The sequence below is a fragment of the Dipodomys merriami genome, unplaced genomic scaffold, assembly GCF_024711535.1.
Source record: "Dipodomys merriami isolate MVZ:Mamm:240054 unplaced genomic scaffold, mDipMer1.0.p SCAF_201, whole genome shotgun sequence".
Taxonomy (NCBI): Eukaryota; Metazoa; Chordata; class Mammalia; order Rodentia; family Heteromyidae; genus Dipodomys; species Dipodomys merriami.
Genome location: NW_027203394.1, coordinates 676,450 through 700,642, shown reverse-complemented (window position 1 = coordinate 700,642; position 24,193 = coordinate 676,450). Strand labels below are relative to the sequence as shown.

Sequence of the window (24,193 nt, the reverse complement as noted above, 5' to 3'; positions counted from 1 at the left end):
CTGTTTATTCGTTTACAGAAAAGGAAAATAAGCCACATCAGATCTCTGTCCAGTTTGAGTGCATTCAAGAAAAATGGCTTCTATATTTTAAATAAAAGCCTCCTTTCTGACAATCAGTCAGGGGGAGGATATGCATTTTTCTCAAAGGGAGCATGATCGAGCCAGTTAATTTGACCAAGGGATGTGAAATTTGTCCGCAGCTTCGTCTTTGATCTCCAGGCCTAAACTGTTCTGTAGTTTAATAAATAGATAACGAGTTCACAATGAAATGCCCGCTCCTGATCTTTTGTTGTGATGGTGAATTAATCATAGGAAAAGGGGGTGGAAAGCTTTCAATAAATCCAGGTTCAGCCTTGTGTCTCCTCCCCCCCTTCCCCCCCAGGGAGCTCTTACTTCTCAAATCAAATGCAACCACCTCTGGGCTCTAATTGATTTCTGTCTCCATTCCCCCCCTGGCAGAAACTGACGTGGAAATCTAGACAGGCTGATGTGGACACCTGCAGAATGAAGGGGAAACACAAGGTAGACACTTCTGCGTCTCCTGTATCTGCCCCTTTCTGTTAAGTTTTGGATGTTTGTTTCCCCCGCTCTGGCTGCGTGTGGAACACTTCCTGCCTGCCGATCCTTCCCGCACTCCTTTCTTGTCCATCCTTGCTTTTCCCATCAACTTATTGAAGGCTTTAATTTGCAAAAATAGCTCACGTTTAATGTGATGAAATATTGCAGCAGCTGCTAGGACCGCGTCGTGAACTCCTCGGGGGAGAAGCCGGCGGCCTGTCCCATAGTTTACATGGAAGGAAGGCCAGCGCCCACAGGGAGAAGAGATTGGGGTGGGGGGAGGCTTAATACCATCAAAACACTTCCACTGGAAGCCTGGTACATGGAGAGACCCTGGCATTAAAATTAACAGGAGAGGAGATGGGGCTTCTCCCTGCCTTCCTGGTGCAGCCTAGAATGAACGCACTCTCTCCTGCTCTCTCCCTCCTCTTCATCTACTGTGGCAACGGCGGTGGTCCACGCCCTTTGGTTCACATCCGGAGCGACTCAGACTCGCCCGGAGGACAGAAAACCCACCAGCTCCCCGGCCATCTTGGCTTGCACGGCCTGTGAATGGTCCAGTCGCGTCGGTGGGGACAAACGGGGCTCCGGGATTGAGCGGCCGTGATGCCGAACAGCTGGGTTTCTCTCCTAGGATGAGTGCCACAACTTCATCAAAGTTCTTCTCAAGAAGAGCGACGACACGCTGTTTGTCTGCGGAACCAATGCCTTCAACCCTTCCTGTAAAAACTACAAGGTAAGGGGGCACCGCCGGGCCGTGTTTCGTCACCGACGGTGGGCAGCCTGCCACGTAACCCACAGAATGACCTAGCCAGACATAGGCCTCCCTGGTGAAGCCGCCGCCTCCCTGGCACCCCATTCCCGGTACCCGGGCCAGGATGAAGCCAGCGCATTCTGTGTCCACGCCTTCAATGGCTGGGCCCAGAGCCTCGGCCTCTTCCTCCTCTGTGCCTGGCATAAGCGTGGCCCCAAGAATCCATGACACCCCTCTCTCCCCTGCTTTATTCCCCCCGCCCCCGTTTTGTCTGAGATTGGGTCTCCAACTTGGAACCTAAGGCTTTCACTCATTGGCTGGCTGGAACCTAAGGCTTTTATTCATTGGCTGGCTGGAACTTTAGGCTTTCACTCATTGGCTGGCTGCAACCTAAGGCTTTCACGCATTGGCTGGCTGCAACCTAAGGTTTTCACTTATTGGCTGGCTGATGTTCTACCAACTGAGCCACGCCTCCAGGCCTCTTAAGTGCTTTTTATTGACAGATCAGGATCCAAGACTTAAGGAAAAAAAAAAAAATGACAGCGTCCCCAGCTCAACAGCAAATTCTCAGTAGGGAGGTAGCTTCTGGAAACGACTTTGGTGAATAATGTGCCAACAGCCCCCCCCACCTTGTGCCAGTCCTGGGGTTTAAGTTCAGGGCCTGGCACTGTCCCTGAGCTTTTTTTTTCCTTTTTTTAACTCAAGGCTAGTGCTTTCCCCCTTGATCCACAGCTCCATGTCCAGCTTTTTGCTGGTTAACTGGAGAGATGATCTTCAGTCTCACAGACCTTCCTGCCCAGGCTTTGAACCGTGATCCTCAGATCTCAGCCTCCTGAGTAGCTAGGATGACAGGCGTGAGCCACCGGCGCCTAGCTACCTGTCTCTTAAAACCACAATCACATTTCAAACGCAGCTCTTGTGTGATCCTGGACTGAATATTACAACGGAGAGTGTGTTCAGCTGGGGCCAGACCCGGGAAAGGTCTGTCACAGCCCTGAAGTGCGGGGCGGATGGCACAATTGAAGGGAGAGCAGTTAATAGCTGCTTGAGTCTCTCCCGAATGTCTACCTTGTCAAGCACCTGGATTCGGGGCTGGTGGTGCGTCTCCAGTACTGTGTGAGGCTGTTACCTTCTGTCTGCCCTCAAAATCTGTGCCCCCCAAAAAAAAACCTTCCAGGTAAAATGCCCTTTCACCCCGAGTGTTTTTGCTTTTTTCCTCCCACTTTGCTGATGCCACATGAATCTGCCAGCTAACCTGAGGAAAAGTTCCAGAACCTTCCAGTGGGATTTAACCCCCACGGGTGGGACTGGTCAGGCCAAACCAATCCAGACAGGAAGATGATTTGCTATAGAGATGGGGACGGGTGGGTCCCGGCTGCTGAACTTCCTCAGATTTCAGTGATTATTTTGAGACCGTTTTATCCGAACCCCGACTCTGTTTATATCCCGGCCGAGCCTCAAGCAGATAGGACTGAATTTCAGAATCAGTCCCTTTCATTTCTTAGAGCCTCGGTTTCTCCCCCCACCCTGGGGCTGTTACTTAGACGGGACTGTGAGGATCGCCGTTTGTAAGCACTCGACAAGTGCCGTCCGATGGTGCTGGTTTGCACTCACACCCGCTCTCCCACACAGATCGACACTCTGGAACCGTCGGGGGATGAGTTCAGTGGGATGGCCAGATGCCCGTATGACGCCAAACACGCCAACATCGCACTGTTTGCAGGTAATCGGCCTGGTTGCCCGGCCTGGGTTTTCCGGAGCGGCGGTTGTGCATAACGACGTCTCCGGTGAACGCTCTGATTAAGAATGCCCTTCCACGCAACTCACCTCAGAAATGCCACCCCTGCTGGTGAAGGGAAGCCAGTGCCACACTTGGCCCAGCTTCTATGCCAGGAGGGAAGGGTCAGGGGACCGCAGTGAACAGGCCGCAACCGAATCCACCTCTTCCTCGGCAGAGGGAAGAGCGGGAAGCAGGTGGAAGCGTCCAGAAGCAGTGAGGTCTAGGCCTACAGCCCCCGGCACGCATCTTCTGGGATGTGTGACCTGCGGTGACCTGCGTGTGGCTCACCAGGTCGCGGGTGCGCCACGTGCGTGATGTTGTTTGGTGGGGGGACCCACACGTGCCCCCCAACTCTCCCTCCCCTTCCTTCCGCAGCAAAAGATTCATCCAGACAGAGCTTGCATGAAAAACAAATTGCTTTAGGATTTAGCTTGGTCGTGGTGCGCGCCGGCATTTTAAGCAGGACTTCATCCGTGGCCAGCTGTGTGTCTGTGTAGGGTGTGTGTGTGTGTGTGAGCGTGTGGGGTGCGGGCATGATAATGAGTGTCTTCACAAGCCCTCAGCTGTAATTTCCATCACAGCCGAGACAAACCTGCCACCCCCGGCCCCACGAGCACTTCGGCGCCCAGGGCCCCAGTGCCACCCATTTGTGGGTCCCCTGTGCTGTGGCAGGATGGAGGGAGGGGAAGGTTTGGGGGAGTTCCGCCCCCAGGAGAGAGAGGCTCAGTGTTGCTGGAAGGGAGCCAGGCCGGTGGGAAGGGCAGCCTCCCCGTCACCGGCTCTGGGAGCCAGCGCTGGTTGGGAACTTGGAGGAATTCAGCCGGGGTGTGGTTAAAGGAAGCTGTCAACTGACCGGAGGACAGACAAGGTAGGAAAGGGAGAGGGAGCGCAGTGCCGGGCTCTGGAGCTGGAAGAGTAGAGCCTCTGTATCCCATTAAAAAAATTAAAAGTCGTGATTCGGCCTGACGGCTCCCACCTGTCATCCCAACTACTCAGGAAGCTGAGGCTGAAAGATAATGGTTCAAAGCCAGCCTGGGCAGAAAAGTTGTGATACTCCCAGGTCCCACTACCCAGCGAAATGCCAGACGGGAGGCGTGACTCAAGTGGTAGAGCGCCATTCGTGAGCTAGGAAGCTGAGTGAAAGGGTGTGAGACCCCAAAGTCAAGCCCCAGTACTGGCAGCAAAAGAAAGGAAAAAAGTTGCGGTTTGTTAGGTGCATGTTTGTCAGTCAAAAGGTGTGTGGCCTGTGGTTCACATCCAACAAGGGGTAACGCGTTTTAATCACGCCAATATTAATAGTAATCATCATCATCGAGTTGAATCTGAGAACATATCAGTTCAGACCCAAAGCAGAGGTGGAAAACACTGTTCAAGTGAGTTTGGATAAAGAGTTTTTAGAACAACCAACCACCACCATCACCACCACAACCACAACAACAAAAACCCTGTCAGTTCTTTGTATGGAAGAGCTCAGCAAACAGGGCTGTTCATAAATCACTTTGACATAAATTTATGGAGACACATAATCAATAAAAGGGAATCAAGAAATAATATTTTTACCGCGGACATAATGATCCTTTCTAATTACTCTACACAGATTCTGCTGTTCTAGAACATTTGGTTATTTGTTTGTTCATGGCAAGGGGGGGTGTTTAAAAAAAAAAAAAGTTGTAGGGACTTTCAGTCTCCCAGCAGTGTAATTCAGCAAAGCAAACGACATTTCCCATTTATCCCCTGAGTCGCTGCTGCTGCTGCTGCTGCTGCTGCTGCTGCTGCTGCTGCTGCTTAGACGAGAAATAAAATGGCCAGGCAATTTAAAAATGAAAGCTGTTTCACCTCCGCGATCCCACATTTAAAACGGCGTGGGGAGGAACAGGGGCTGAACCTTTTCCTGGTGACGCTCGCATTTTGGCCCGTCAGCCTTCCCGAGGCCCCTGACCTTCTGCGCCCGCCGTTCACCCCTCCTTTCTCTCCCCAGATGGAAAACTGTACTCGGCCACGGTGACGGACTTCCTGGCTATCGATGCGGTCATCTACCGCAGCCTGGGAGACAGCCCCACCCTGAGGACCGTCAAGCACGACTCCAAGTGGTTGAAAGGTGAACCGTCGGAAGGACTGGGGACGGGCGGGGAGATGGAGGGTCTGTAGAGTCTCCATTCCCTTCGGCGGTGGTTCCTTCCAGACACAACCACGTCAGCTGCCTCCTGTGGCCCGGTAGACTTAGCTCCCCCCTCCCCCATTTTCTGTGAGCTTCTGGAATCTTTGACTGGATGGGGTGGGAGGACCGGGGAGAAGCTGTTCAGGGCGACCGGGCAGTGGTACCCATTCCTCTGTAAGGCAGGCCTCCCTTGTGTGCAAAGGAAAACCACAGGGGCTCTCGAGACCCCCTTTATGGTCCGTTTCTCGTGGATGGCGGAGGTGGTGGCAGGTTCGAGGCGGTGGCGTGCGTGGCGTCCCGTGCGGCGCCTGTCTTTGGAGTGTCGCGTGAGGGTGGGGACCCGGGCTCGATCCTTCGGATGGCCTGCAACAGTTCCCTCCGTTAAAGCACCCATGTCTTTACAGAGCCATACTTTGTCCAGGCGGTGGATTACGGGAACTATATCTACTTCTTCTTCAGGGAAATCGCTGTGGAATACAACACCATGGGCAAGGTGAGGCTCAGCGGGCCTTGCGGGTCCCTCGGTGACCTTGTCAGCGGGTAACGACCTTGGCAAGAGACCGGTCAGCCTGAGGACCATGTGGCCAACAGCAGTCAGAAGGGAGGCATCCACGAGACTTTCTGAACCCCATTGCTCTCTTCTTCTGCCCTCATTCACCAAGAGCAGTAGCGAACTGCAGGGAACCCCTCAAATATCTTTACAAACTGCCAGATGTCTGCTGGTTTCCCACTGCAGCCCGAATAATCCTCCAGTGGGGCTTGCACCTAGTGTCTTTAGCAAAAGGAGTCCCGCTTGTTTGTTTGTTTGTTTTCATTCTGTTTGGCGTTCATCGCAAAACAACCACCACAAAGGGCACGGTTGGACGGTCACGGGTTGGTCTCTGCCAGCTCCTGTTCCCGTGCTCCTCAGCGATGGGGTCGCGGAGGTGGGAGGGGAGGTAGATGTCGGGGTGGTCGTGCAGGGTGAGAGGAACTCACGCCGCAGGCCGGAGGCTCAGACCCCAGAGGCAGCCGGGCAGGAAGGCAGCGGTGGCGCATACAGAGTGCGCTTTTGTTTGAAGAAAGAAAAAGCGAAGCAGTCTGTATGGAAATGAGTTGATGTGTCTGGGAGCTGATCCCCGGAAGGATTTATGGCTCCGTATTAAATGCCACAGCCTTATCTTTTAAAACAAGCTGTTCCAACGCGGAGTTTTATACTCTTATTTTTTCCCCCCACCCCACTCTCTTTCTTTCTGGCTGCTGATTTCAGAAATGCAATATGAAATTAAGCGCCTTGTGGTCTCCGGGTCTGTTAGCTTCTGGCGGGACAGTGCTGGCATCTCGTGGTTTTCTCTCCCGCCCTCCCCCCCCCAGGTCGTGTTTCCCAGGGTGGCCCAGGTGTGCAAGAACGACATGGGGGGGTCCCAGCGGGTGCTGGAGAAGCAGTGGACCTCCTTCCTGAAGGCCCGGCTCAACTGCTCCGTGCCCGGCGACTCGCACTTCTATTTCAACATCCTGCAAGCCGTCACCGACGTGATCCGCGTCAACGGCCGGGACGTTGTGCTGGCCACCTTTTCCACGCCTTACAACAGGTAACCGGAGCCCGACCGTGTCTGCTTGAATCATGTCTCCCCGGCGCCCTTTCTCCCTTCCTCTTCTAACGCACCGTGTTAAAAAACGGCCCTTGTGTGTGCGGCTAAGAGGTGCCCTAGTGAACCCTTCGTTTGCCTCAGGGAACGACGAATTTACGGATGCCAGGAAGTTAGGAGTCTGGGGAAGAGGAGATAATTTATTTAAAAAACCGTATCTTCTATTTAGATGACTGTACGTAAATACCCTCCCCGTGTTATTACTGCGTCGCATGCGTTTTATACTTGAGAAAATGGAACCAAAAATGACGATGGTAATTCCGTTTCTTGCTTCAGGAATTCAATATGGAAGGTGCAGATTTGGAATTGGGGGGGGGGGTGTTTCTCCTATTTCTCCTCTCTACCCAGCGTGACACAGCTGATCTTCCCATGACGGGATTGGTACCTTTGCAATGAATACTAAGAATTCATCAGCGTGATACTGCGGGCCATTTAGGACCCAGGTACCTCGGTCGACTCTCCCGTGAAGAGATTGGAGCAGACCGGGCGCTGGCTGCTCACACCTGTCATCCTAGCTACTCAGGAGGCTGAGGATCAAGGATCAAAGCCAGCCTGGGCAGGAAAGTCCATGAGACTCTGATCTCCAATGAACCACCAGAAAATTGGAAGTGGCGCTGTAGCTCAAGTGGTAGAGCACTCGCCTTGAGCTGAAGAGCTGAGGGACAGCACCCAGGCCTAGAGTTCAAGCCCCATGACTGACAAAAAAGAGAGAGATTGGAGCACCACTGTGTTTGGGAAAGTCACCCTGAGGTGAGTTTGTTAAGCGAGTTGGTCTGTGGCCCAGATCCCAACTTCAGTGCCTGTGACTTTGGAGTCCTCCGTGAAGTATGGATTGTCCCTGCGTCTGTCTGCAGCTAAGACGGTGAAAATGTGTGGCCATCGTAGAACAGAAGGGGAATGAGGCTTGAGGACGGTTCCCTGGCACCGCGCTTGCCGTGAAGCCAGCGCCAATTTCCAGGTCCTAGAGGGCGTGAAATGTAACTACACGCACACACGGGGTTCTCATTCCTGTGTCGGAATGTTGGATATTCTGAATGGACTCTCTTCTCGCAATACACCATTTCCCTTCAATGAAACAGCAGCGGCCAGGGCTCTGCTTGCTGGTCCCCTGACTGCTGTAGATTAGGGAATGACATCAATGCAACACGAAGTAGGGAGGAAGGAAGGAAAGAGGGAAGGATAGGAGGAAGAGAGGGAAGGAAGAAAGACCTCACAAGTTATTCTATCCTTCGGGAAGAGGTTGAAAAGTAACTGGCTGTCTTTAGTTACTTTGTGAGTACCCTTGATTCCTCAGACCGCATTTATCTAGTTGAATAGATAGAATGTGTCGAAAGCTTCAACAAAATAAGTTAGGATGTGAATTGTGGCACACCAGAGGGACAATGTACAGAGAATTCCAAGTCTGGTGTACTCGCTCTGCGAACGAGAGATAGCGTAGACGTCAACATTCCCACAGCCTCCTTCTAAGTAAGCTTTTTAATCCTCTCCCCGGCTCTTGCATTGCTAGTAATACTCCAATAATTGCATTAGGGAATTTAAAAGATGGCATAAACTTCTCCTAATGACTTAAGAAGTAATTCCTTACAACACTGACGAACACACTCCCACACACCACACAGCAAGCAAGCGCCCATCTCTTCCCCCGGTTCCCCCGACAGCATGGTGCTCCCCTCTTTCCAAGCCTGGTTAGAACGCGTGGCTAGCTGGAGGGTCAGCATAGACATGAACAAACATGGATGCGGATGTAGACAGATAAGTGAACAATTCACGCTTTCTCAACCTTTACGGAGTCCTTTCTTTACTACGCATTGGGATTCGAGAGACTTACATCATTGAGCGTTATGCAACTGGACAGGAAGTACATTTAAATATAAAATTCGGAGAGGAGTCACATCAGGGAATTCCTGAACTTTCCATCACCAACACAGTACTTCCTTCAAGATTCAAAGAAGAGATGATGCATTAAAAAAATAAAAAAAGCTGGGCGCCGGTGGCTCACGCCTGTCATCCTAGCTCCTTAGGAGGCTGAGATCTGAGGATCACGGTTCAAAGCCAGCCCAGGCAAGAAAGCCCGTGAGACTCTTTTCTCCAATCAACGACGAGAAAAACGGAAGTGGCACTCTGGCTCAAGCAGTAGAGTGCTCGCCTCGAGCTGAAGAGCTGAGGGACAGCGCCCAGGCCCACAGTTCAAGCCCCATGACAGACATAAAATAAAATAAAATGGGTAGCCATTGCTAGCCTATTCTTGAAGGCCCTTAATGCAGATTTGGTGGGGAGAAGCCTGTTCTCTGTGCGCTCGGGGTGTGAACTTTGAACTTCCCGACCTCCCGTCCCGGGAGTGTTCTGCGGTTGCTGGTCACTGACCGCCGCTGTGCCATGTTCTTTGCAGCATTCCCGGCTCCGCGGTCTGCGCCTATGACATGGGGGACATTGCCAATGTGTTCACCGGGAGATTCAAAGAGCAGAAGTCCCCCGACTCCACCTGGACGCCCGTTCCCGATGAGCGAGTCCCCAGACCCAGGTACGGCTCAGGACACACACCCGTGGGCCTCTGGGGTGGTAAGCTGAGGGCGGTCATCTGCTGTGGCCAGCGCCATTGGTCTAGAGTTGGGGAAACTGAGGCACGGAGAGGGAAAGTACACTGTGCACACTCACGCAGCATGGTGAAATGATTTCTGCCGTGTCTCCCTCCCTCCCATTCTACAAGACACCCAGGTAGCTGCATCCTCACAAGTTTTGAACTTGGACCTTAGGCCAAGACAGCTCTAGAGCTGAATCCAAATCCGCCCATCACCACAGCTCATTACTATTATTTTTCCTGCTACTAGAGCTGGAACTCAGGGCTTTATCCTCACCAGGCCCACGTTTGACCACGGAGCTGAAATTTCAGCTCCCTTTGGTATTTGGTTCTTCGGGAGGGAATTCCTCACCTTTTTTTGCCCAACCTTACACCTGGACTGCAATCCAACTTCTTTGGGCTTTCCCAACCTAGCCGGGATTACAGGCATGCGCCGCCTCAGCCAGCATCTTCCGCTGTGATGGAGTCCTGTGGACCTTCCCATGAGGACTGGCCTCCGGCTGCAATCCTCCCCACCTCAGCCTCCTAAGTAGCCAGGATGAAAAGCCTGAGCCACCGGTGCCGGGCAGTTCCCACCTTCTGGCTTTGGGCAGATGACCCTTCTCCCCAAGCCATGGGGTTTCTCCTACAGTGCATTTCCACTCTCCTTCCTGTTTGTTCCAAGGAAAATGACCTCTCAGCAGAGAGCCCTCCACATTGCCTGCCTTGCATACCTGCCCTCAAACCTCACGAAAGGAAAGACAGCGCTTAGAAAGGAACAGTTTGTATATTGGAGCCCCAGGCTGTGCGATGGTTGCGCGGTCTTCTTTTTCTACCCTTGGATGACGGTTGATGTCGCAGAGAGACTTGGAGAGCCTCTAGCAGGGCTCTGCGTTTTGTGTCGTTTTGCAGAAGTGGATCTGGCCTGGGCTGAGGGCAAACCTGGCTCGTGGGCTTCAGCGTGGCAGGGGCCAAGGCGGGGGTGGCCAGGGGAGATGTCAGCATCCCCCGTCCTTCCGCTTCCTCTGCCCCGTGGCGGATAAATTCCCCTTTCTGCCAGGGGCTTAGGGAAGCAGTTCATTCAAGAAGAATCTTCCAAAGGGCATGAAAAACTCCCTCCCTCTTCCTCCTGGTGTTCGTTTCCGTTCCAGGCCGGGTTGCTGTGCCGGTTCCTCGTCCTTAGAAAAATACACCAGCTCCAGCGAGTTCCCGGATGACACCCTGAACTTCATCAAGACGCACCCGCTGATGGACGAGGCCGTCCCCTCCATCATCCACAGACCCTGGTTCCTGAGAACCATGGTCAGGTGAGTGCGGGAAAGCCAAAGCCGCCATGCGTTTCCCTCCCGTCTCCCGCTGGGCCGGGCCCAGACGCGGCCACCGCACACGGCCAGGCCCGGCGAACCCCGCCCCGACCTGGTGATGAGCCACGTTCCCCTGCGGCAAGAGCGCTGCACAGCCCAGCAATTGGAAAGGAAAACCATTCCCTTCCCGGTTAGTTCCTGGCCCCCAGCTCGTGTGAATGAATCACGGAGAAGAGGCCGAGCAGGGCCGGTGGGGACCGGGTGGCGGCCGCCCCCTTCTTCTGAGGACGGCGTGTGTTCAAACAAGGCCGCAATTGCCAGGGGCCGCCCCATGTGTGGCGGGGCCGCGGCACGAAGCGATCATTTCCAATTCCCGGACTTGATTGAAACCTGTGTCCTCCTCTTCCCGGCCTGGTGCTCAGGGCTGGTGAAGATCCCATGCTGGCGTGGGTTCCCGCCGCGTTTCCCCTTCAGAGGAAGACAGTGCTCGGGAGGACTCAAGCTGAGTCGTGCCCTGCGCTTGTGGCCTTACAAGCTTGTACCCGCAAGACTCAGCCCCACCCGCCTGCCAGATTCAGCGCCCTCTCCGCCCCTCTACGTTCGGCTATTCACCTCTGCAGGGAGAGCACGGGGCGGGGAGGGAGGGAGAGGGGGGTGATGAGGCTCTTTGAAGCTACAAAGAATGTTGAATGGGTTTGCTTATGCTCTCAGTCTGGGGAGCAGCCCTGGGGGAGCGATGGCCACCAAGAGTGGTTTCAGATGACCGCGGGTGTGTGGTACACACACACACACACACACACACACACACACACACACACACACACACACACACACACACACACACACACACACACACACACACACACACACACACACACACACACACACACACACACACACACACACACACACACACACACACATCCTTCTTTCCCCCTCTCGGAGCCGCAGTAACAGGCTGCATCTGGATCTGCATCCAGGGTTGCACAGACTGAAAGTATTCTATTTCCCTGCGCATATTCTCCTTGAGATTATTACTAGAAATCTGTCACACACAACCGTGTGAAGTGGAAAACGGCCCCCCTGTCATGATAGACCAGCGAGGACGTTTAAAAAAAGACAAAACCCAAAAGCCAACCAACGAGGCGACCCTGTCATTTTAGATACCGCCTGACCAAAATCGCCGTGGACACGGGCGCCGGGCCTTACCAAAACCACACTGTGATCTTCTTGGGATCTGAGAAAGGAATCATCCTGAAATTCTTGGCTCGGATCGGAAACAGCGGCTTCCTGAATGATAGCCTTTTCCTGGAGGAGATGAGCGTTTACAACCCAGAAAAGTGAGTGCAGTCTGCCAACCTTTCCTGGTAATCATTTGTGACACTATTACAGGCCCTGGGCACACAGAGAAAAACCATGGTAGACGTAAGTCATCGTGTGGATTTTAAGTGATTTTTTTTTCATGCTGTTAAAGAAAAAAAAAATTAATTTTGTTTTTGGTGCCATTTTGGTGCCTTGAACTCAGGACTTGAGGTGCTGTCCCTGAGCCGCTTTTACTCAAGGCTGGCGCTCTTACCGCTTGAGCCACAACTCCACCTCTGACTTTTTTTGGTCATTGATGGGAGGTAAGAGTCACACAGGCTTTCCTGCCTGGGTTGGCTTTGATCTGTGATCCTTGCATCTCAGCCTCCTGAGTAGCTAGGATTTAGAGGCGCAAGTTGGCGCCCGGCTTAATAAAACCTTGTTAACACATCCTAATTGTATTTCCCCCTGGCCGATATGCGCGTGCCTGTGCGAGTCTGTGCGCGTGCACGCAGGATGTGTGCCGCGTCTACCGCATTCACCCGTGCGTCTGTTCCTCTGGCTGTCCAGGTGCAGCTACGAGGGGGTAGAAGACAAGAGGATTATGGGAATGCAGCTGGACCGAGCCAGCAGCGCCCTGTACGTGGCGTTTTCCACCTGCGTGATAAAGGTCCCTCTCGGCCGGTGCGAGCGGCACGGCAAGTGTAAAAAGTACGTATTCGGGGCTCACCAGAAGAGGCAGCGGTTGGGAGGAGCGCCGGTGGAGGGGCTCACCGGCCTCCTCTCCCTGCAGGACCTGCATCGCCTCCAGGGATCCGTACTGCGGCTGGCTGAGGGAGGCGGGCTCCTGCGGGCAGCTGTCCCCGTTCAGCAGGTAAGGGCCACGCGGGGTGGGCGCGGCCTGCGCTGGCCCCGCGCTCACAGACACGCACACCACCCACCCGCCCCGGGCTGCGGCCTGGACCTGGGCCTCGGGAAGCAGCAGCATGGCCGGCTCTTCTCTGCACACCCCTCGTATATTAATTCCAACAGCCTTGCAAAGTAGGGCTGTTGACAATGCTGGAATATTCCGGGCTTCCTCTTGGGAATCTTGGGGATGGAGGAGGAAGGACCTCAACGCACAAGGGAGCTAAGAGGAGGCTTTGTCTTCTTTCTGCATTCAGTGAGGAAGCAAAGCTAGCAGGATTATTTATAAACGTGTGTGTGTGTGTGTGTGTGTGTGTGTGTGTGTGCACGCACATGTGCACACTGATACGCTGACAGTCTGGGGGTTTTGCTCAAGGCTGGTTGCTCTACCACACAAACCACAGTTCTATTCTGGATGTTTTCTGGTGGTTTATTGGAGATAAGAGTCTCACAGACTTTCCTGCCCGGGCTGGCTTCGAATCACGATCCTCAGATCTCAGCCTCCTCAGTAGCTAGGATGACAGGCCTGAGCCACCGGCACCCAGCTTCCCTGAGTTTTTCTTTTGCTCTGCACTTCGTTATCTTTTAAGTCGGCGTACCAAAGAGTTGCCTTTCCACACGTCAGTTCAGTGCATCCTGATCACTGTGGCCCTCTTTCCTTTCCTCATTCCCCTCCCAACACAGCCCCTCCTCCCCCTCTCCTTAGTTTCATAGGACGCGGACTCTGTTCTCCACACCGGCTCTGTGTCCATTCATCTCCCCGGCCCCCACACGGGCCTAACACCAGCTTCCTGGCATTCATTTCGCTGGACCGTGCGCTTGTTTTTCTAAGGAATGCCACTGCTGGAATCCTCCCCTGCCAACACAAATACCAAATTATGTGACGTGAAGTAAGGCAGGCCCAGAGAGACAAAAGACACACACACACACACACACACACACACACACATTTTTTTCTCTCCTCTGTGGAAGCTTAGGACGCCTTCTATAAATGTACAAGGAAATACGCGCAGGGTTGGGTGTGAGTGCACCCGAGTGTATTCACCCGAGTGTGTGGTATTCCCAGAATGGGATCGTTCTGAGGACGCAAAGGCTGCAAAGCAGCAGCATGTTCTCCCAAAAGGCAAGCCCCTGTGGATCACTGGGGTGCCTATTAGTGAAATCGTGCTTGTGAGAGGCGTGAGGATTCCACAGGCCATGGGTGGGCGAGTGGACTGGTTGGATGAAGAGGAACGTGCGGAGGATTAGGGCAGGGCTCAGCAGCGGCAGAAGTGATTTCTGAGGCACGTGCCACCTCCGGCTGCCCCACGCATCCACGGCGTAGACATGTTCTTGCTTGGGGAAAAATATAGAAAAGGTTCTGGGAGAGCCCAGGGGGTGAAAGAGGAAGCAGAGAGTCAGAGACTTCTTTTTAGGTCACAGACTTCTCTGCTGCATGTATGAGGAGTGTGTTTAAACATTCGAACTTTTTCAGTGTTTAAGAAAGTCATCCCAGCTACTCAGGAGGCTGAGATCGAGGGTCGCGGTTCAAAGCCAGCCCAGGCAGGAAAGGCGCTGAGAGACTTTATTTTCAATGAACCACCAAAAAGCTCACATGGTAGAACACTCACCTTGATTAGAAAAAGCTGAGAGACAGTACCCAGGCTCTGAGTTCAAGTCCCAGTATCAGCGTACACACACACACACACACACACACACACAAAAGCACAGAGAAAGATACTGAAAAGGAGGGGAGATATAAATAATCCTCAAACCAATCAACTGTTTGAATAATACCTGAATTAACTTACAGTGTCTATTGGTGTCTTTGTCTTTTTTTTTTTTTTTTTTTTTTTGCAGACTGGCTTTTGAGCAGGACATCGAACGCGGCAATACAGATGCTCTGGGAGACTGTCATAGTAAGTCGAGATTTTTAATCTGTGTCTGCTTCTGGATAAACATGCTTTGATCAAATAGCCTAGCAGTATTATCTGTCTCTCCCACGTGTGGGTCTGAATACAGACAACACCAGAACTAGGGGTAGAAATCACCTCCTTCTCTCCGGAAGGCCGCAGTGCCTGAGGATGGATGCCAGCCCTGACAGTGCTCTTGTATTATCCTGACACCTGTTCCATTATGCTAATGCTGTGGCGAATATTAATTATAGCAAAACAGCAAGCTATATCAGCACTTCCATTACATGATGACAGTTCTGCTGTTTTTGGTTTTTGGTTTTTTTTTTTTTTAATGTGCGGTAACACTGTATTGTAGCCAAATAACAAGAAGATTGATTACCGTGCCCTAGTTTTGTTAATTGAGTGGGACTGTTTTATTCTCGAACATATCGACTCGTGAATGTAATTATTTTTCCAAATTAGATTTGTGTATATTACCATTTGAGATTGGAAAATAGTTCGGATATAACCCATGAGGACAAAGTGATTCAATAACCTTGTAATAAGTATTACCTGCTTACACTAACCTCAGAGTTAATTTCAAGCATTCTTAAATGGGGACGTTTTGGTCAGAGCTTTGTATAAAGAGCCCTTGTCAAAATCCTGTCCATTTGTCCTCAGGCCCAATTGATATTTGTCTTCTAAAAATGCTTTATGAAGGCTGTGAAGAATGTTCTCAGAAAACGTTTGGCTTGTGATGATTTTTTTAAGCATTATATATGTTAAACTTCAAGAAACTCACACTCAAATGGTACCAAACACAATTTCTAAGAAAGCAATCTTGTCTGACTTCTGATAGTTGATTCTATAATGCAGATCATGAGGAAAGAAAAATCTCTGCCTTTGAGTCACAAGTGCTGAAATTTCAGACTCGGTGGCATTTCACCTTTCCACCTGGAATTTTTCTTTCTTTTTGGGAGAGATCACACACAGGCAAATAGGCAGCCTGATCTCCACATTCCTACTCTCCTGTGTTTTTACTTGCAGATAACATACCTTGCGAAAATTCTAATCTGTCATGTTCTTACATGCACTTTTTTTTTTTTAACAAATTGAAAATTAGCATAGGAGACGGTGTTCTGCTACAGGGTCTCTATCACGTTTGTGTAGCATTGAAGTTCCATAATTTGTGCGTCAGAGGTGTGTGTGTGTGTGTGTGTGTGCGTGCGTGTGTGTGTGTGTGTGTGTGTGTGTGTGTGTGTTCCCAGCTATCTTATTAGCTGCTTCTTGTGAGCTGCTCTTATCATACTTTCTATGATCTAGTGTTATGTATAAACGTCTTAGAAAATAGAGAACTCACTGGGTATCGGATCAGCAAACACAGGAAGAATGTGAGGATGGACACTCCCCATGTCTGTAAAAGTGTCCGCTGTACCAGTAAGCTCGGGGTCCTCAGACAGAGGGGTCTCAGGAAGCCTTTATATCCAGGGCCATAATAAGTATGTAGGTTTGGAGTTTTCGTTGAGTCTGGCTCTGGTCATCTTCTCTGGGACGGGGACTGAGGGTGCATCCAGAGAGACCCCTAAGGAAGAGACACCTACCCGCCACGCCCCTCTGTATAAAGCCAGGCTCCGAGTCTCAGCAGCGACCCTTTCCTCTGCTAACTCGCGGGTATTCTCTCCTCGTGGGGCGGAATGAGCAGGAGGTGTGGGACCAGACTGAGCGTAACGCACCCTAGGTTCCGAGCGGGAACGTGAAGGTACTTCCCCAGGAGGGGGACTGCGTGTGGCACAGATCCAATAGCTCATTCCCTCTCAGTCCAGAAGAGCGAACATCCAACAGTAAAATAACCGTCTCCTCCCTCTTCTCTTTCAGATTCCTTCGTGGCCCTGAATGGTAAGGAAGCTATTACTGTCATCATTTAATGTCAGTGGGAATCTACCTGAGAAATCCTCTCTTGCTAATCCTTTTCCCTCTCTGCAAACCCTAGGTTCCTTTTTAATTAATTTTTTTATCCTCATTATTTTTTTTATAGACATTTCAACTCCTCCACCAGATCATGAAATGTCTTACAACGCAGTGTATGGTCAGTCCACTGATAGACATACGTGATACTCACTTAACCCTGCGGTAGTTTGTAGCTTTCATTCCTAAACCTTGCGGGCCGGATGGGGTTTTTTTTTTTTTGTGAGTTCAGGGTCCCAATTCACTAAAATTATTTATAGGTCTAGATTGTGCGATGCGTCACGCACCTCCCTCCTTGTCAGAGAGGTTGATTTGCGGGAGACTGAGTCCTAAATTTTTAATCCACCCGACATGAAATAACGCCAACGTCTAGGAATTTAATGAACAGATTTAATGAGTTCTTGGGGGAGAAGAAACTGAATGTGGGTAACGCCTGTCCAGTGAGGGGCTCGTGTTTATAGCTGTGAGACCGTAGCTCCTCAGCAGATAGAGAACACAGTGTACCCGGGCATTTATCCCGCCTGTCAGGGTAAAATACCTCCACGAGATCAAATCTAGTAAGGTGCCGGCACCGGTTCTTCTGAAGCCAATCTTTTCGATATAGGGCGGGCTCGGTCCCCTGAAATTTAAGCTCACTCAGAGTGGGTGAACATCCAAGCATCTTTTGGAAAATGGATAAACAGGATTGATCCATCTTGTACCTTTACATCTCTCAGAGTGCTCCCCCCAAAGATCAATGAACCTGTGACTGAGACAGGAAAAACATCTCCACCGGCAAACCTAACCTTCTGCATTTCAGTGAGAACTACAAGCTTAGCGTTTAAGAGATGCAGTAAAGCAGTTTTGAGACAGTCTTTAAACAGAGAGGCAGGTAATTTAAAAAAAAATAGTGGAGGAGATTAAAGAAAAGAGGAGAGAAAACAAGGCGATCGATCTGCTTCAAGATGGCTACCACGGTGCCCGGCGGCTGGATGTAAGTGTATGAGAGTGAGGGAGAATGCCCCTTTGAAGCCAGATTGTCTTATAAACCGAGGCTGTGTGGTGTGCCCAGCGGACATGGTGACACGAGGCGGGTCCCGAAACCGAGCCCTCAGAACTCACCCCCTTTCACACCCCTTCATCTGCAATTCGAACCAGAACACCCAACACCACAGACAAGGGAGGGGAGACAACAATGACTCAGGCCAATGGCACCTACCCTAACCTGAGCCTTCGGGAAAAGAAAACCCACTTACAGCGCCCGCCCTTCCCCGGAATCCTAACTGCGCAGTCATCTGCTGGGATTGAACCATCTCCACCAGATAGTGAGAAACGCAGGCTCTGAAATGAATTGAACCGGCAGGCTCATCAGCCGTACGCAGACTTAATTTTTTAACTCCCGGGGAATTCTTTCATATAGATGGAATAATTAAGCCTAGGGAAACTCTTCAGGGGCAGGAGTCATTCTGCAAGCCAAGAGTCTGATTTCCTTTTCAAAGGGAAGTCGGTTATTCATCCTCCCATCTTAACACTTGAAAGGCCAGGGCCCATCCGTCCCCCGGCTCCTGATCTATGGGTGTCTGTGACGAAACCCCAGAGGAGTGATAGCTCTTTCAGCTAATAATGATCCTGTCCGTCTGGGGCTCCGTCCTTCTCGGGACGTGGTTAGGTGATTACTGGACTATCCAAGTAGTACTTAAAAGCTATAGAAGACTTGTAGGTAGGTAGGTAGTAGATAGATACATAGATACATAGATACATAGATACACAGATAGATACATAGATAGGCAGGTAGGCAGACAGACAGAGAGAGAGATTGATAGACAGGCAAGCAGGTGGACAGACAGACAGACAGTTAGATAGATAGATTGATAGAGAGACAGGCAGGCAGACTGATAGGTGGATAGATAGATAGATAGATAGATAGATAGATAGATAGATAGATAGATAGATAGATAGATAGATAGATAGATAGATAGATAGATGAGGATGCGTGGATGGATGAATTGATTGACTGATATTACTCTATATTGACTATTACAGAAAGGGCTATCTTGCAGTTAATAAGCCCTGAAGATATTTCACTAATTGATATCTTCCTTCTTCATGCCAGGCTCTTGTAATAGGCACAGAATTTGTAGCATGAGAGGAAGGACCAAACAAATGCTTTTCTTTTTCTTTTTCTTTTTCTTTTTATGAGCACAAACACAGACAGGAAAGTCAAAAGTACACCTGCACTGTTTCTGTCTGTGTCAAAGTGCATGTCCCCTAGACTAGCAAACCTAAAACCCCGACCTACCCAACCCAGGTAGGTAATGGGACCATTTCTATCCACCATGCAGACTGTACGTTGGCAAAAGCTCAGTGCAGCACCGGCTACCTACGCAAGAACCCCTTTTAGTGAATTGGGCCCTGATTGTGTCCCTTCTGCCTTCCTCTCTGTCGATTTCGCGTCTCCTTTGTCACCTCTAATTGGCTACAATCATTGCTACTAGATTAGACGGAAAAGTTGCTAACCTCTAGAACCACAATGACTCATAGATGTAGAGAAACACCATGGTGCACTGAAGTTAACTTTTTCAATGTGTCTGCTTTTTCTTCTATTTCTGAAGGAAAAAAAAAAATACTATGTTCGTTCCCTTGAAGAGATGTGGCTTTCCCCATCAGAGCGTGTATCAATCTGTTGGCATACCCTGATAGACAAAACCACCTCAAAAATGACTGCCCCGCTTCAGCAGTGCTGTTTTTGTTACAGTCTCTTAGGCAGTGCCTAGTAACAAAAGGGCCTCTAAAAAGCAAGTGATAAGAAGATGCATAAATACTTTTTTTGTAACTTTTTTTTAAGTGTAGACAGGCTCTAATACACATTCTGATCTCAAATTAAGGACCGATGCTTAGTCCTGTAATGGTGTGGGGTTGTTTTATTTTTTTAATTTTTTTGTCGGTCGTGGGGCTTCAACTCTGGGCCGGGGCCACCATCCCTGAGATATTTCACTTCAGGCGAGCGCTCTACCAACCCCAGCCACAGCACCACTTCCGGTTTTCTGGTGGTTTATTGGAGATAAGAGTCTCATGGACTTTCCTGCCCAGGCTGGCTTTGAACCACGATCCTCAGATCCCAGCCTCCCGAGTAGCTAAGATGACAGGCGTGAGCCACCAGCGCCCACCGGTTTGTTTTTAATACGGTGGCTCTAAGATTTTTGAGAATCAGGTACGCCTTCCTCTGATTTAAGTTTTAATTCACGGCTAGCACGGCGGCTTCTGTATGGATTCTGCACCTCCCGCTGTGCTGGGTTATTTGTTTTCCCCCTTTTGAGTAAATGAGATGCATGGTTTCTCTAGACTTACATATAGAAAGTGGAGGTGCGGTGGGTATGGCACTAACACTTGAGCGGTGGGGAGGAGAGACTGATTTCTCACATTTGTGCAAGACATTCTCCCACCTAACTACCATCTGGCCCACATTAATTTTCCCTCGTAGCCGTAGCTTTCCATTCCCCATGACTTTTCGATGTATTTGCATTTGCAGCATATGGGCCTGGAGATTTTTCTACAGAAAACGTGTCCCTCGGGCACGTCTTTCCCCTAGCTTACCATATTAAGAAATGTTCTCCCTAAACCGTACTTTTGGTATTACCATAGAATTGCACCCTTGAACACAGTTCAATGGAAAGTACTCAAAATGTCCATCAATTCAGGTAAAAGAAATTCTTGCTACTTGGACAGGAGGGTTTGGCACGGTGCTTTTGGGGTTTTGTTTTTCCTCCACCTCCCTCCGTGTTTTTCTCCTCTCCGCCTTCAAACCTGTATTTCTAATCACTTTCTTACGCTAGGTCCTGGATTTTCCCATAGGCTGACCGTCTATTTCATTCAAGCTGTCTTGAATCCCAGAGCGGAAACGGAGGTTATATTTTAGACCTCCATGTAAACAAAAAAGAAAGAAAGAAAGAAAATTGTGTTTCCCCATTTCCCAGGCTGATTTTCCTGACCCTGGCTCTCTTATCAGCCCGACACGATGAGAGGTGAAAAGCAGAAACACAAGCATTTCTGAGTCTCAAATGAACACATTTTTAGCAGCAGGATACGGGGCTATTTTCAACAGCAAAACAACTTAAAAGGTGGTGTCAGGGGTCACGGAGCCCTGTGTATGCACACCGACTTCTCACACCACAGCCTGGCAGGGGCTCACAAGTGTACCCGGCCCAGTGAAACACAAGCACGGGGCTGGCTTTCTCTGCTGAGCAAATGGAAAGAAACAAAAGCTATTTTTTTTGGCCAGGGGAGGTCGGTCATGGGTCTTGAACTCAGGGCCTGGGCGCTGTCCCTCAGCTCTTCAGCTCAAGGCGAGCGCTCTACCGCTTGAGCCACAGAGCCACTTCTGGTTTTCTGGTGGTTCTTTGGAGATCAGAGTCTCACGGACTTTCCTGCCCGGGCTGGCTTTGAACCGTGATCCTCAGATCTCAGCCTCCTGAGTAGCTGGGATGACAGGCGTGAGCCACCGGTGCCCGGCTACAGAAGCTACTTTTAAAGCACACCTCTTGTCCTGTGCGATAAATGTTCAGCCCCCCCTGAGAAACCCATCTTCCAGTAATCATTACGATCAGAGAGGCCTTGCGTGCTTTTGTCCCGTGGCCAGTGTTTTCTTTATCACGTCCACGGAGCCGGAACCCCTGAGTGAGGCTGGAGTTGTGGGGTGCTCCCACGAGATCTTCCCAAAGCGCCCGTTCCTCCAGCCTTACCCCGCCACCGGCCACTTGCACACCTCGACAACCTGTCTCCCCGGTAGCTGACAGGCAGGCTGTTTGTCCCTAACCGTATTTGTGATGGAAAACAGGGCGCACCAGCCCCCTCTGGCCCAGCACCACCTCGTCGGGCTCGGCGGCAGGTCGAGAGGGGTTCGAGTCTAGGGGAGGCGTGCTGGACTGGAAGGACTCGCCGGAGTTACCGGGCAGCTCAGACCCCCTGGGGGCGGTGTCCTCCCGCAACCACCAGGACAGGAAGGGTAAGGCCTTGGGACCGTCCCCTGGGCGGCAGGGGGAGGGGACGGGGGTGGGGGAGAGGGGAGGGAGGAAAGAGCGGAGAGTATGTGACTGCTTCCAGCTGCCCCTCCCCCCGCCACGAAACGCCACAGCCACAGCCCCAGGCTCCAACCACGCCGGGCCACAGAGAAGCCACACATCACAAATAACAGCACCCCCTGGAACATTCTCCACGCAGGGGTCCGAGGAGGACCCCTCTCCAACGCTGAGATTTGGGGGAGGGGGTAGTAGGGAGGGGACTGCCCTCCCACCATGCCACAGAATGCAGGGTGTGGGCATCGGCGAGCAAACGCCATGAAAGCAAGAAGCCATCCATCAGGGAGCTGAGGAATCGCGGGGCAGCGGCCGCTTCTTTTTCTCTTGGCTTTCCCTTCGGCTGTTCCTTCTCCCCCATCTTGCGTGGGGTTGAATTTGAATGCAGCCCTGCGTCTGTAATTATCCCCGCTGAGGCCAACGGCTCAAACAAAAAATATGTTATTTGATCGAGCAGAATTTGCTGCGCATTTGCCCCGGACAGGAAAGGAAGCCAGGCAGAATCAAAGAGACCCCACTGTGAGGTGCCCCCCCTCCGGCCCCCTGGCACTCTCTGCCCGGCCACAGACAGGAAATGTCCTCTCCTCCTCTCCCCATCGGCGGCTTGCGGTGATCCTTCCTACTTCAGCTGCAGCTGCAAGCGAAGAGGCCTTCGCTTGTCCGAAAGCCGGCCTTGTAAATCAGAGGCTCAAAAGCCCGCTTATGTGGCTCAGCCGGCCGCCCATCCAGAGCGGTTTCTTCTATATGTTCTCAAGAGGCCCGTGGGCCCAGGCTGGGAAGGCACCCTGGCGTGTCTTTCCTGTTTTCTACATATATTTTTTTAAACTTTATTTCGATAAAATACTTTCCGGGCAGGCTCTCGTGCTAAAAAGCATTAAAATGCTCTGTGTGTGTGTGTGTGTGTGTGTATGTGTGTGTAAAATGCCATGTGTGCGTGTGTGCGTGTATGTGTGTAAAATGTGTATGTGTATACTGCTCGTGTGTGTGTGTGTGCATGCGTGTGTGTGTTTGTAAAATGCTGTGTATGTATGTATGTAAAATGCCGTGTGTGTGTGCGTGCATGCGTGTGTGTAAAATGGTGTGTGTGTGTGTGTATATACTGCTCATGTGTGTGTGTGCGTGTGTGTGTGTGTAAAATGGTGTGTGTGTGTATATACTGCTCGTGAGTGTGTGTGTGTGCGTGTGTGTGTGTGTGTGTGTGTGTACTGCCCCTGAGCTTCTTTTTGCTCAAGATCTAGTCCTTGGACCAGTTGAGCCACAGCTATACTTTAAGCTTTTTGGTAGTTTATTGAAGAGTCTCAGAGTCTTTCCTGCCCGGGCTGGCTTTGAACTGTGATCTTCAGCTCTCAGCCTCCTGAGTAGCTAGGATAACAGGTGTGAGCCACCAGCACCTGGTTTTGTTGAGGGTTATTTTTGTCAGTCATGGGGCTGGGCACTGTCCTTGAGCTTTTTTGCTTTTTTGCTCTACCACTTGAGCCACAGTGCCACTTATGGTTTTCTGGTGGTTTACTGGAGATAAAAGTCTCATGGACTTTCCTGCCCTGGCTGGCTTTGAACTGGGATCCTCAGATCTCAGTAGCTGGGATGTCAGGCGTGAGCCACTGGCACCCAGTTTTGTTGTTTGTTTTTAATGAGTACACCGGACGCCTGGCCTCCCTGCTTCCTGGACCCAGATGCCCCCCCTCAGCACCCCGCATCTTCCTCCGCTAGTATCCTTATTCTTCTGTACACTCTAATTTCTCCCCCTGCCCTGCCCTATGCCGATGTCAAGGGAGCAAAGAAAATAAGAAGTCGATGTGATCTCTTCAGCTGTATTTAGTGTTGGGAGCGAGAGGGAGCCTGGGAGGGGAAAGCCCGGGGCTCTACCCCAAGTTCCAGCGTGTCCTTACGTGTGCTGTGTGGCCTCTGCTGAGCCCGAGAAGGAAGAAATTGCACCTTCTCTGTGCGTCCAAGCGGAGTTTTCTAGAAAGACAGCCTTTCTAGGAACACGTCAGATCCATCAGCCAAACGTCCCGATTGTCTCTCTCAACTCTGCCGAGAGACGCGGCCTGGGTTCCCGGGCCCCCCGCACCCCGCCCCTGAGGAGTGGGGGTCATGGCTTGGCTAGCCTGTGACCAGTTGGGCGTGGCGTGTCCCCGGGGGTCTTAGGAGAGCGTGGACGGCGCTGGAAGCAGAGCTCACATAGCCAGGCAATGGTGGCAGAGGCAACGCATGCGTGTTTTCACATGATCACTGTGCCCATGCTTCCGGCTCCTGGCCTTGCCCCGTCGGACCGGAGTGGCGAGCCCGATCGCCGGGCGGACGGATGGACGGACGGTGGAGGGGGCAACGCCCGTGAGCGGCCACATGGAAACGC

At 51.3% G+C, this 24,193-nt stretch overlaps 1 protein-coding gene across 3 annotated transcripts in view; it reads left to right on the top strand.

Moving 5' to 3' along the window:
• The window catches only part of Sema6a (semaphorin 6A), a 99,351-nt gene that overhangs the window by 60,046 nt on the left and 15,112 nt on the right, over nt 1-24,193 (top strand). Inside the window, exons 5-19 of one of the 3 annotated variants that reach the window (XM_070031526.1) lie at nt 460-522; nt 1,193-1,294; nt 2,945-3,035; nt 5,071-5,190; nt 5,655-5,743; nt 6,604-6,821; nt 9,268-9,399; nt 10,587-10,742; nt 11,903-12,079; nt 12,612-12,752; nt 12,835-12,915; nt 14,787-14,845; nt 16,697-16,717; nt 16,857-16,907; nt 21,600-21,767. In XM_070031526.1, coding sequence (XP_069887627.1) covers nt 460-522; nt 1,193-1,294; nt 2,945-3,035; nt 5,071-5,190; nt 5,655-5,743; nt 6,604-6,821; nt 9,268-9,399; nt 10,587-10,742; nt 11,903-12,079; nt 12,612-12,752; nt 12,835-12,915; nt 14,787-14,845; nt 16,697-16,717; nt 16,857-16,907; nt 21,600-21,767 — 1,669 coding nt within the window. The remainder of the gene's footprint in view (nt 1-459; nt 523-1,192; nt 1,295-2,944; nt 3,036-5,070; nt 5,191-5,654; nt 5,744-6,603; nt 6,822-9,267; nt 9,400-10,586; nt 10,743-11,902; nt 12,080-12,611; nt 12,753-12,834; nt 12,916-14,786; nt 14,846-16,696; nt 16,718-16,856; nt 16,908-21,599; nt 21,768-24,193) is intronic. The other 2 variants (XM_070031525.1, XM_070031527.1) reach the window with 2 other exon arrangements.